Source organism: Polypterus senegalus, chromosome 17 (assembly GCF_016835505.1).
Source record: "Polypterus senegalus isolate Bchr_013 chromosome 17, ASM1683550v1, whole genome shotgun sequence".
Lineage (NCBI taxonomy): Eukaryota > Metazoa > Chordata > Cladistia > Polypteriformes > Polypteridae > Polypterus > Polypterus senegalus.
Genome location: NC_053170.1, coordinates 95,985,123 through 95,998,575, shown reverse-complemented (window position 1 = coordinate 95,998,575; position 13,453 = coordinate 95,985,123). Strand labels below are relative to the sequence as shown.

Here is a 13,453-nt window from a genome sequence, read left to right as displayed (position 1 = left end):
GCTCTTGAAATCGATAGTCTGGAATGAAAGGAAGCACAGAGGAGCTCACCTTAAAGAAACCAATAACAGCAACTTCATTGTCTTCAATGAGCTTCTCGGCTGCACCAACATCTGAGAGGGTTGAAGCTGCTGGACCAGTGCGCTTCTTCAGCCAGTTAATAATATCATCTGCTTGTCTACCAGCTATAAAGAATAGAGACAAATCAAAAAAGGTGCCTAAATGTGGAGAACACCTCGTTCAGTTTTCAAAACATTCAAATATGGTGCTTTGAACTCCTCTCCTAGTGTACGGGCATTCGACTTCATAATAGGTTACAACAACAACAACATTTCTATAGAATAGTTTCATACAAGTGATGCAACTCAGTGCTTTACAAGATGAAGAAAAATTAAGATAAGGCAATACTAAGTAAAGAATAAAGGAAGGTCCGATGGCCAGGAGGGCAAAAAAAAATCTGCAGGGATTCCAAGGCCACGAGACTACCTGGGCACTGGTTACCATCTAAGCTTTTTGAAGTCTGTTGGATTGAGAATACTACATAGAAATTAGGAAAACAAAAGGGCAAAAATATTAGGAAGTAACGTAAGGCATTAGGAGACCAAATATGGTTAAAATAACTACTAGTGTTTTAAGCACTCAGACTTGCTTTAGGTGGGTTACCACTAAAAAAAAAAAAAACCCACAAATGCCAGGATAATCCTCCATATTTTCCTTTGAGACTGCAGCATATAATTTAAGAAAACCTGGCAGTGCGTGTGTTTCGGCACGTCTCACTGTGGGTTTAGTTGGTCAAAAATAGTCAGTAAAGTGGCATCCAGATCTGCAAATTAAATAAACCGTAATGAGGTTTGGTTACGTAGCAAACGTCAAAATGCAGAAGCTGCCAAATTGCATACATTTGGAAAATTAACTTTCCTCGTGTTTAAAAGCTACCCTGACGACCAATGCCTCCTTCAAACCAAACTGCAGGAAGTTACTTGGGGACCTCAAAGCAAGTTTTCCCACCACTGATACCGACCTGTGTACTCTTTCGGTGCAGCCTTGGATCCGTTCTTAAAGAACTTAATTGTGGGATAACCGCGGACGCCGTACTCTTGGGCCAGCTCATTTTCCTCAGTAGCGTCAACCTTTGCTAGCCTGATACTGGAGCCCTCTTCCTTCAACTTCCCTGCAGCCTTTGCATACTCGGGTGCAAGGGCCTTGCAGTGTCCACACCAGGGAGCATCTGAAAGAAATAAACCAGATAAGAACCATTTAATAAGCAAATGTAGCAGGAACAGAACTCATTTTAATTTTCCTTTTAAATGGCCCACAATTATTCAGTTTAACAAGTGAAGTAAACTCGCTTCGCACTGATCGAGTGCCGTGGATCTCAGGTTCAGAACGGGGGTCCCATGTGGCTGCTAAATTAAGCAAGCTGACATTTCCCAGTTTATTGTATCCATCTACAAATTACAAACTGATTTTTACTGAAGCAGGAATTTATTACATGGGTAAGAATGAATTCTTTCCTGTTAAATGTTGTGGTTATTTAGACAAGTATTTCCTACTAAGTACATAATTCAGTAACACTGAAGTAGTTGCTCTTCCGTTTGCTTTGCTCGTCATTTATTGCGGTTCTTCAGATACAATTACAAAATCAAATTCCAAAAAAAGCAAATTAAAACGAAGTATACATTTAAAGACAAAAACCACAAATGTCCCAATATATCCTATAAGTGTAAAGATGACACTACAGCACTCTTGTAAACTCAAAATAAAAAAAACTGGTCAGGTAATTAAACAAGGAGGTCCTTTAAAGGTGAAAAGGACTTGCTGATTAGGGAATGGGTGGCAACAAAAACCTGCCGACACAGGGGGCACACAGAGCCGAACTTCATGGAGTGGCACAACTAGTCACACAATACAGTCTGATCGACCCCCAATACTGATTAAATGTGAACCTTCGCAGCCTTCCTGCACAGCTTTAGTCTCAAGATAAGTTTTCAGCTGCTCCTGTTAGTGGTTGCCACAGCAGATCATCTTCTTCCATATCTTCCTGTCCTCATCATCTTGTTTTGTCATATTCATCACCTGCATGTCCTCTCCCACATCCACAAACCTTCTTAGGCCTTCCTCTTTTCCTCTTCCCTGGCAGCTCTATCCTTAGCACCCTTCACCCAGTATACCCAGCATCTCTCCAAACCAACGCCATCTTGCCTCTCTGTCTCTCAACCATCCCACTTGAGCGGACCCTCTAATTTCCTCATTTCTAATCCTGTCCATCCTCGTCACACCCAATGTAAATCTTAGCATCTTTAACTCTGCCACCTCCAGCTCTGTCTCCTGTGCCACCGTCTCCAGGCCATATAACACAGCTGGTCTCACTACCATCCTTCCCTTTCACTCTTGCCGATAACCGTCTGTCACAAATTAGTCCTGACACTCTTCTCCACCCATTCCATCCTGCCTGCACTCTTCTACACTCCCCATTACTCTGTACTGTTGATCAAGTATTTAAACTCCTCCACCTTTGCCAACTCTACTCCCTGCATCCTCAACATTCCTCTGACCTCCCTCTCATTCACACACATGTATTCTGTCTTGGTGGTCCTACTGACCTTCATTCCTCTCCAGAGAGCATCTCGACCTCTCCAGGGTCTCCTCGACCCACTCCCTACTCTCGCTACAGATCAGTCTCAGTATACAGCATGGCAACCCACTGATCTACTTGTCCCTGTGGATTCTGCATCACATGTCTGGGTGCTCCAGTTTTAGTGCTGGATCTTCAAAGACATGGACATTAAACTTGGTAATTCTAAACTGGACACCGTGGATGAATATGGGGGTACACAAGTACCAATGGACTAAAATCCTGGGCCAGACTATCATTAAACAGTCTGAACAGTTTTGACCCATCGAGGTTTTTGCATGAAGGAGAAACAAGCAACTAATGCATCAGACTAGCAAACCAACCCATTTGAAGCCCCAACATATTCAACACACTGCAAACTGCATTTGCTGCCATTTAAACCCCATTTCTACAGTGTGGGTTTTCTTTCCACATCCCAAAAGAGGCATCAATCAGTTTAAACCTCAAATTAAAATTGCTGTACTGGTTGGGATGCTATTCCAAACTACCCATATGTGCCTATAAATTGCCAAACCGGAAAGATTAAAAAAAAAAACAAAAACTAAAGTATTCAAAGATGGACATATCCATCTGAGCCACAGGGTTAAACTTGAAAACTGCAAATCAAAGCAGTTGAAAATCTCAGATAAAATACCAGCTGTTCGTCACGACTTCGCCAGCGCGCGTATGAAGAGGGCCTTGCCCGGCACCCGGCTCACGACATCCCGCTTCCCCCTCCCCTCGGCCTGTAGCCTGTGTCTTGGAGTAATGTGAATATCTCGCCCCTGCAAGCAAACTGTGATACTTGGTGCGATGAGAGAAGTCGCAAAGATCAACCGGAATCTTCAAGCAAATTAAAGAAAAAAAAAATCTAAATCCGTTAAGTAGTTCTCTTGTGAAAAACGGACAGAGACGCTGGATTATATACATACACACACATGCCGTGCCCCGTGGCTCCACCCTGCATAGTAGTGAAACAGGACAGCGAGGAGGGCACTCTTCCTTCCCTCAGCCCCGCAGCCTGTGTCTCAGATTAACGTGAATATATCACTCCTGCAAGCAAACTATGATACTTGGTGCAATGAGAGAAGTTGCAAAAATCAACCGGAATGTTCAAGCAAATTCTACTGTAGAAGAAAAAAAAATGTAGCAAGTATTTCTTTCGTGAAAAATGGACAGATTTTATATATTCTAGGTTTCTAAACGAACCCGGGGTGACACGCAGAAGAGCGTCCTGAAGGGCGATCACCGCATCTGTGGGGAAAATAGCTTATCAGTTACCGGGGCAACCGCAGGCTCCCAGGCACTGTGGCAGCTCGCTGCATAAAACAAATTCGAAAAGAACGTGGTTACGCTATGCGCGCCTGCCGTCGATCGATGGGCGATGCAAGGCACACAACTGCAGGGAACAGTATTACTTGGTCATTAACCTGGCCATGACCATCCTGATTGCTGTGTCTGTTTAGCGGAGTGGTAGATGCCACTGCTATAAATAACTGCCATTCTGTTTTAAGCAGAATAAAGTTGGTTTTGCAAAAGCACTAAGACCCATCCTCATGTCTTGGGGTGCGAGACAGAGACCGACAGACCGGCCAACCGCCACTAAAAATCTCCAGACTGCTAGTTTTCAAATCTAACAACTAATCCCCAAATTTAGTGAATCTTGCAGATCTGCATATCACCTTTACTCAAACATATAAAGCACATATCAGTTTTATTACTGAATTTCAAGCTCGTGTGGTTCTTGGGCTCCTGATGAGGTACAAGACAGACAGGATTACTGCATTAGCAACCATCTCTTTAACACGGGTCCTCAATTCCAGTCCTGGAGGGCCGCAGTGGCTGCAGGTTTTTGTTCTAACCCGGTTGCTTAATTAGAAAGCAATTCTTGCCAATAATTTCATTTCACTGCTTGTGTGTGCTTTAACTCTGCTATGTCAGCTCATTCTCATATCCTCGATTTTCTTCCCCTTTCTAAGGATCTCATCCAAATGATCTAAAGTCCAAAATGGAGGAGTAATTCTCAGTCCTTCACTTTTTTCCCTCTTCATTTTCCTTCCAAGTATTTCTTTAAACCCAATAGTGCCTGATAAACACACCGGTGTAAATGGAAACCAGCGAAATGGAGAAATGCTGGTCTCTCGTCATTTGCATGTTACTGCTAATTAGGAGCAATTAACAACCAAGACTAGAGCCGTTTAAAACTAAAATGAGCAATAAGGGGTCAAAATCTTAACGAGCAAAACCACTAAATTGAAGCAGGAGTGTCACTTGAGCCATAAGGGCTTCTTATTAAGCAATTGGGTTGGAGTAAAAACCAGCAGCCACCGCAGCCCTCCAGGACCGTCATTGAGGACCCCTGCTTTAAGAGATGCAGACCATTTCTAATTAACTTACAAACACAGAACACTCCTGAGCTAATGGAGATACACCAGGCTTCAGAAAGAAAACTATTAGGAAAGGTTTTATAAAAGGGAGAGGACAATGTCACCGAGATATTTAAGATCAAGAGTGGGTCACACATCCAACCTAAATTCATGAGACAGTTCGGGGGAGTGAAGCGGGCCAATTTCCTTTCAAAATATTGTAATCCAAGGTGTGCCAGAACAAGTGATGCACACAAAACCAGACAGCAATATCAGCCATGATGGAAGTAAATTATTAGTGTCTGAAATGGAATTTCACCAACACTGTAGTATAAGCCACATGAACAAGACTGAACTTTGTGTGGTTTGCTGGGTATAAAGTCAGCTGTGTGGTTCTGTTATCACGTAAGAGAGTACAATGAAACGACAAGCAAAACTTGTTTCTGCAAAAGTCCTGGAGGATGAATGCGAATTGAATCAGTCGTGTACAATGATGCCTACGGGGGGGAAAAATGTGCTGCCCACCTCAACCCTACGTGGAGAAAACACCTTCCTGCACCGAGATCTGCTGCTCCGTCATTCGACTTTTTCAGAAAGCTGAACACAAAACAAGGAAGCCTTGGTTCATTTTGGTCATCCCTTAATGGAAATCTGGGATATAAATTTGCAAACAAATTTAGTAAATCATTTAGGGGTCAATCTGACACAGAAAATCTCAATTTAATTAGCAACAGTGTTTCCCTAGGAGGAAGGATGCAAACCAAAATCTCCAAATGTGCTTGTACAATTCTGAAACAAAGCGGGTTACACTGCGGTTTAAGAAACACGCAGCACAGAAAAGTCAACACGCGCCTTTTGGAAATGTAAAATGTTGGGAAGGACAAACGAGGGAACAGGCCAGAATGAGAAGTAGCAACCACACTCATCCAAGCCCTAACTTAGTGGAGTCAAGCTCTGCTCCTGGTGGATTTACAGGTTTTGTTCAAACTAAATGTCAGGCGCTACTGTTGAGGGGAAAACGCCGATGGGCTTTGCTGAAATGATAAAGCGGCAGCAGGATGTCCTTTGGCCATGTCGGTGCTTAGTTTAGCTTCTGTGCTGGCGTGCGCTCGCAGGTTCCCTCCAGATACTCTTTGGCTTAACTGACTCATCTTTCTACCTGAACTTTTTTTATTGTAATCATTCCATACAAATAGATTTTTTTTTTTTGTAAAAATTGGATTGAACACAAAATCGACCGCCACCCCTCTACCTGAAGGTCTTTGAGCTCTGGAAGTCGTTTGCAAGCAGGAATGTTTCCTTCTGTGGAAGAGAAAGACCAACCCGTGTCGGCCACAAAACCAACGCCAGGTCTGGACTCTCAGCTTTTACAGTCCTCTCAAAATAAGGACCTCCAGAAAATGGACAGATGGATGTCATCATTTGTACCATACTTTCAGGGAATATGAAAAATTGCCATTTTTCTAGCAAGTGTGATCGCCAAGTGTTCGAAACGTCGCTAGCAATCGAGTTGAATTAACTTTCTGAACACACACTTGATCCAATTTCCAGGAGACAGAGGAGCCGAAGCTTATTCCTCACAGTACTGGGCACTAGTAGGAAATCACCCTGGACAAGAGGACCATCCACGCCTCACAACGGCCGATTTGGAGTACTAATTAATGTAAGGGTGGGATGGGGGTCTTTTTTTTTTTTTTTAAAATGATCATTTCTGAAGACTTTTGTATAAACAAAAAACTAGGACCTCAAATTATGTTCCATAGAAGGTCTTTGATAAGCACAAAGTGGGTTCTGTGGCTTCATGTCAAAGACCTGGATGGTGGGCCTGTGGAGTGCTGCACTATAAAAGCGTCACCGACCAAAGGCGGCCACTCCACTTAACATACTTGGTGTACCTTTAGATAGCACTTTGTCCCCAGAGAGAATTTTTTTGGACACTCTTTAAATAAACACACACCAGAAGGACTAAAAAAGGAAGAACATTTCAAACGTTTTGTAGTTCTAGCAAACACCCATTTGATTTGAACTCGGGGTTAAGTAGCGACACGAAGATTCAGGGTTCAGCCTTCCTTTATCCGTCACGTACAGCAGACTTTAAGAAGATGGTGTTCCTATAACGCGGGTAGTGACATCCTTAACTCGTTCTATGGGCCGGTGAAGACAGGACAAAACTAACTGCCATTAAATAATTCTCATTTCTTATCTAGAGCACCTTCCATTTGAGAGAGTTGATTACATTTGTTCTACCAATTGGAGCACCGACTAGTGACTCGATGTCAGGTGGGATCTGAATCCACCACCTCATGGTTTAAAGTCCAATTACCGCTACGCCATACTGTCTGCCATTCTCAGGCACGTCAGGAACTTTCAAGCCCATCATTCCTCAGAATGGTGCCAGACACTACTGGAGCTCCACTATACCAATGGCTAAAGGCCTTCAAAGACCACCATGCATTAGGTGGGAAGGTGGCAAAGCGACTCAGGACAGGCTTTTTTCTTATATCTAGACAGTGTTTAAATTAGCAGAGTGAAGATGGTAGCTAGCAGCACCGGCAGGGACAATAGCACAGATATTCCCTTTTTAGTTCCACCACCATCTAAGTTGGCACTACAGGTGATCAGTTAGCTCGTGTTTGTGTGGGTCTGGCTCAACTTAGAACAGATTTAAACCCCACCTTGGACTTATTACCCACACAATTCATCCCACAAAGGTGTAATCTGTTTACAGCTAGTTATTTCACTACTTTTACATTTATGCCAATTACTCATTTTCCTGGGTGGCACGGTGGCACAGTGGGTAGCACTGCTGCCTCATAGTTAGGAGATGTTGTATGTTCGCCCCGTGTCTGTGTGGGTTTCCCCCCCGACATTCCAAAGACATGCAAGTGGCAATACTAAATCGTCCCTAGTGTGCCCTGCGCCCTGCCCAGGGTTTGTTCCTGCCTTGTGCCCTGTATTGGCTGGGATTGGCTCCAGCAGACCCCCGTGACCCTCTGATAGGATATAGCAGATGACTGACTGACTTATTGCTGCTCTCCTGACAGATGTCACCCTACATTTCTCTGTACACATAAAGGCAGATTTCTGACGTCTCACTGGGACTGCTCTTTAACCAAATCATAAGTTCCTATTTTAGGTATTACTGTGTGTATTTTGTTATAACACTTTTGTAAAAAAAGTCATTTCCCCCAGGGGATGAAATAAGCGCCATGTATCGAGATTTGATAGCCAATTTAAAACCCGCACGTTTCCCCAATGTGCTCGAGCGCCCCGCTCCCACCCCACCCTGGCCTACCCCCTGAACGGGATGACGTGTGCTGCTCCCTCCCGGTCTTTCGTTGACGGTCAAGTGTAAAGTTCAACGAGCAGCAACTTGCCGCCTCAGAGCCACGTAATCCACGCCACGGGGAAATGAATAAGCAGCAGCGACCTTCGAACAAATACGTTAGTTACATCGCGGCAGGGCACCACATCACTAATAAAACCCGGCGGTATCTGCTCTAGCGGCAGGTACAATAAATACAGCAAGTGTGTCCAAAAAACTCCATTCGAGTCCCACAACTTAATCAGAAGTCATTGGGAGGTGGGGGAGCAACTCGGACCTGTCAATTTTAAACATCTTAAAAGGTAAAAAAAAAAAAGTCACAAAACCGGGCGTTAACTACTCGCTAGTTCGCACAGTGAAGCTTCAAGACGTCGTTTCCCGTTTTATGCGCACGGGGGTCCACTGTACACAGAAACAGAAGTGTGCAGAAAAGCCGGAAGAGCGCATTTTTTTTGCGGAGGGTGGGACCTAAACGTCTGCCCGCTTGTACACGTCAGCGAAGTGCAGCCGCAGGCTCTGAAAACAAGACGACCCCCGACATATCTGCACAACTCCGTCGGTCAGTAACAAGAGGACCCTTTCAAGACGAGCCAAAACATACGCCACGCCTACATTTTTAAAACCACGCCCTCCCCCGGTAAACGAACAGCGACAGCCGTGGTGGAGAGCTGTCTACGCCCCTTAGGGGGTTCACTCAACGTCACGGGCAGTACGTGCAAGTCTGCGCGCTGCTCTCTTGCCCCGTCGCATCGCACCCCCTAAAGAAACTGGTGTGTAGCCCTCCCCCACCTTTAGCTTTCTAACCACACTGGGGCACCGGGAGTCCGCCAAACGTGCAAAGCGTAGAGAGCTACACGACATCTGCACTCCGTTCATAGTAGGTAAGATGTCAAAAGCTGGGCAAGCATCAATAATCGGGTGGACTGAACAACATTTATATAGCGCCTTTCTAACCCACTCAGAGCGCGATTCAGAGAAGTGGGGGACACTGCGTACAAAGTTTGTCATTTAAAAAGAATGAATTCTAATGATGGATCGAAGCCTTAAGAGCAAAAGCATTTCGTGACTTTAAGATCAACTGGGGATTTTTTTTTTTTAAATTCCAAATATACTAAAATAAAGTGCATTCAATATGAGCCTAGACAGTGATTAATACCGAAATGTAACTAACATCAAAAGCTGAAATATCTCCCCACTTTCCTTAAATCCCCACCTACATCCTAGACTAAAAAAAATAAATAAATGAATGTATAATAAAGGATATTCAATAAAGCAGACCTGACAAACCCTTTTAAATTTCTGTACCGTGTAGATGTCCCGTTTTCTAAACCAGCGTATCTAATGCGGGGTCCCAAGGTGGGGGTAGCCACGAATACAATGCAGAAGTGGAGGACAGGGTGGCGCAGTGATTAGGATTTTGGACTTCAAACCCTAAGGCTGTGGATTCAAATCTCGTTGCTTGACACCGTGTGACCAGTGGCGGTGCCACTTTACCTGGCTGTGCTCCAACTAGAGAAACAAGAAATGTAACCAGTTGCTTTGGGTAAAAGTGTCAGCCAAATAAAACATTTAAAAACCCGGTCGGGATGGGACGCCGGTGTACTCACACATAGCGGGCTGATCTTACATCCCCAGTTGACCCAACTGTTGGTATGCGAGGGGAATTGAAAGTGATGTGGAAACGCACTTTAACTGTACAAGGTGGTAAAAACTGCGACTTCATATTCGCTTTAAGATTTGAACTTTAGACCCTGAGATCGTGAATTAAAATCCTGACCAACGGGGTAAGTCACTTCACCTGCCTGTGCTTCAATTCCAAAAAATAAATGAAATGCAACCATTTTAAATGATGCATGTCACCTTGGATATATAGAATAATGCAAATGGCTAACAAACCCCCTTCAGTACAGTGTTGTAGGTCCCCCGGCCAGCAGCAGCCGTAAAGATATCCATCTGTTCTTGACAGGTCAGCGCTGCCAGACACGTCACCTGGGCTGAGGGGCACGACCCCGACAAAATCCTTAAGCGTCAATGCCAAGACATTAAAATCAGTAAGCATATCGTCAAGCAGCCCCATCATCCGAGATCACAAGGTAAACATCACACGCGCACACCCCCTTCGCTTCCTCCCTCCAGCCGGGCAGCCAAGGCGATTCCGACTCGCCGCTTTGTCACGTATCGATCCGCGGAAGTCCGAGCTCATCTTGCCTGACGCTCCGCTCAGATTGCGGCTCAATGACGCCGGCTGACGTGCCGAGCTTCCTTACCATACAAATACTGCACACGCCAGCCCAGCCAGTAAAATCAAGTTGAAGGGCTCCCCTTTCCGTGAAGATCACGGACAACTCGTTCAAGTTTGTAGTTCGTCTGCAACACAAGTTTATGTGACGAATAAGGCGGGCAATACACAAAGAAAACACGCAAGACGTGACACTTGCGCCGCAGAACAGGGCGAGCAGCCATTCGCAAAGCGGCAGTGCGGATACATCACGCTTTAAAAAAAACTAAAAAAAAGTCCAACAAAGTAAAACATGAAAACCGACGCGGCCGGGCAGAGATTACCCGCAACGCGACATTAACAACGAGCCGAAGTTGCGAACTTGAAGCGAAGGCCGCCTCAGGTGCGCTCACTTACAGAACTCCACCAGGATGTCGCGGTGGGTGCTCAGCGCTTCCTCGAAGTTGTCCTTCTTCAGCACCAAGACATCGTCCTCTTCGGGGATCTCAGCCCGGACAGCAACGCCGAGCACGCAGAACAGCAACACGCGGAACATGGCCTCCTTTTGTGTGTGTTTTTTAAGAGCAAGGTAACCTACTGTTTCTAAACAGAGGGGAGAGTGAAAGAAAAAAAAAAGGCAAAAGAAGGGAGACTGGAGAGGAGAGGGGCGGGCGGGCTGTCGGTTCACTCAATGAAATGCCGAGCAGTGCACACCGCGGGCTGGCGTTCCTCTTCGCGTCTGCTGTTACTAACGTGGCAGTGACTGCAGGAAGAAGGGGGAGCGCTCGGCCGCGCAGCCGCTTTTATTGGCTTCAGAGCTGTTCGTGTTGAATTGTGACTGGACTAACGCGTTCGGGGCACCTGGAAGTGAAAGCCGCCGCTTCGGGGAGGAGCCGCCCGGGAGAGGAGGGACGTTTGAAGTGAAAGTGATGATCGTGTGTTCCGGGACGGAGCGGCGGAGACGCTTTTTGGAGTCACGGGCACTCGCGATGGGCCGATCGATTTCCTGTTTGTTTGTTTGTTTTTTAATTTGCACTCGGCTGGCCAATCACGTGAGCCTTACCGGACAGATCATTGCATTTATTTGCTTCATCGTCATAAACGGAGATCTACAACTCGTAAAGCAGCAAGTGTCCATTAACCCTTTTATGAAATTCAGTCGTGCTTAATTGAGATTTGGCCTTGAGTGGAGTGGGTTCACTCCAGCCTTCTACCTGACGCTGCCTGGATAGGCTGAACAGGGGCAGAATTAGGTGGTAAGGGCCCCCCCAGGGCTTTAACCCTAACTGCGCCATCCTCTATTGAATACCTCTTCCCTGAACACAATGCATCTTTTTACAATCATTTCCGTTGATCCAGCAAGGCCTAAATAATAATACATTGCACAGTCACAATTATCGGGATGGCTACACTGGCTCAAGCCCCTCTCCCTTTCCCTTCATTGATTTGGGTGCCATTTTCTCTCATTATGACCTGGGGTGTAGTCGCTGGCTCGGCTTCTGTTTTGACTTGGGAACAACTGATGGCTCGTCACTTAGAACTCCGTCGTGTCCGGAGAGCCTGCCATCGTTTCTTAGTCGAGTGTTTGGTTCAGTTTGCTACAGCAGGCCGAGCTGAAACAGTGTGGGAAGTGTCTGGTAGTGGAATGCGTTTTATTACTGGTTTCGCTGTATCACAGTCCACGCCATGAGTGGAAGAGATCCTGGCACACTTTTTTAATAATTATTAGGGGGCTCTGCCCCCTGCTCACTTCACTCGCCTACCCACGTGCCTGCACCGCTCGCATATGGGGATGCAGATGTACAATTTACTAACTATTTCACATTTCAGCGAGTAATTAACCGTAGTAAAAAATAGTAAAATGTAATAATTTGAAAGTAAATTATGTTTCATGTTGCGTTCGCGTTATTCATTGCGTAATACGATTTCGTTCTGCTTGGCTTTGAAATTAACACGCAAAAACTTTTTAAACGTAACACTTTTACGGTAAAAACAATTTTTTTGAGTTAAATTTTCGGCAATATCACGTTGAATTTTGATTCTGTGTTTGGACTTTCATTGTGACAATAAAACATATAACTGGCCGTGAGTGAGTTGCGTTGCTTTCTATCTATTAAGTTAACGGACTTTTTCAAATGTTTGTCCCTGTGATTTGTTAATTGTCTTTGTAAAAGCTATTCTAATAGGAAACTGTAAATGTTTTAATACGAATGGCATATCAAGATCTCCTTTGGTGTCTCATGTTATCCCCTGAAGATGGACTCCATTACCTTTCTTTGATACGTAAATCGTGAGGAGGAAGACCAGGCAGTGTTAACGGTTGTAGATATTCTACGCTGATATTGTAAGTTGATGTTTTCATCTTCCGCACCGTCACCACCAACTGTTCCAGCAGAGTCTATTGAGATGCATTTAACCAACTGACAATTTTTACGTTAATTCGTTCGACTTCCTCGTTTCTCAGTGCTGGGATTGTGTACTCATTTTTTCTGTTTCTAACCCTTTGTGGGCGGCACGTTGGCGCAGTGGGTAGCACTGTTGCCTCGCAGTAAGGAGACCTGGGGTTCACTTCCCGGGTCCTCCCTGTGTGGAGTTTGCATGTTCTCCCTGTGTCTGCATGGGTTTCCCCCCTAAAGTCCAAAGACATGCAGGTTATGTGCATTGGCGATCCTAAATTGTCCCGGGTGAGTGTGCTTGGTGTGTGTGTGTGTGTGGGTGTCCTGCGGTGGGCTGGCGCCCTGCCCGGGGTTTGTTTCCTGCCTTGCGCCCTGTGTTGGCTGGGATTGGCTCCAGCAGACCCCCATGACCCTGTAATTAGGATATAGCAGGTTGGATAATGGATGGATGGATAACCCTTCGTGATGAAATTCTTCGATAACATTTGGACATAATATGTCTTCATTAATTGGGAACTTAAAGTGGGGAAAACGTT

General features: G+C 45.2%; 1 protein-coding gene across 1 annotated transcript in view; it reads right to left on the bottom strand.

The window, feature by feature from the left end:
• The window catches only part of p4hb (prolyl 4-hydroxylase, beta polypeptide), a 33,415-nt gene extending 22,107 nt beyond the window's left edge, over positions 1 to 11,308 (bottom strand). The window contains exons 1-3 of the mRNA XM_039740738.1: positions 10,939 to 11,308; positions 1,020 to 1,226; positions 50 to 183 (exon numbers count right to left, since the gene is read on the bottom strand). Of these exons, the coding sequence (XP_039596672.1) occupies positions 50 to 183; positions 1,020 to 1,226; positions 10,939 to 11,077 (480 nt within the window). The 5' untranslated portion in view covers positions 11,078 to 11,308. The remainder of the gene's footprint in view (positions 1 to 49; positions 184 to 1,019; positions 1,227 to 10,938) is intronic.
• Between the last annotated feature and the right edge of the window lie 2,145 nt (positions 11,309 to 13,453).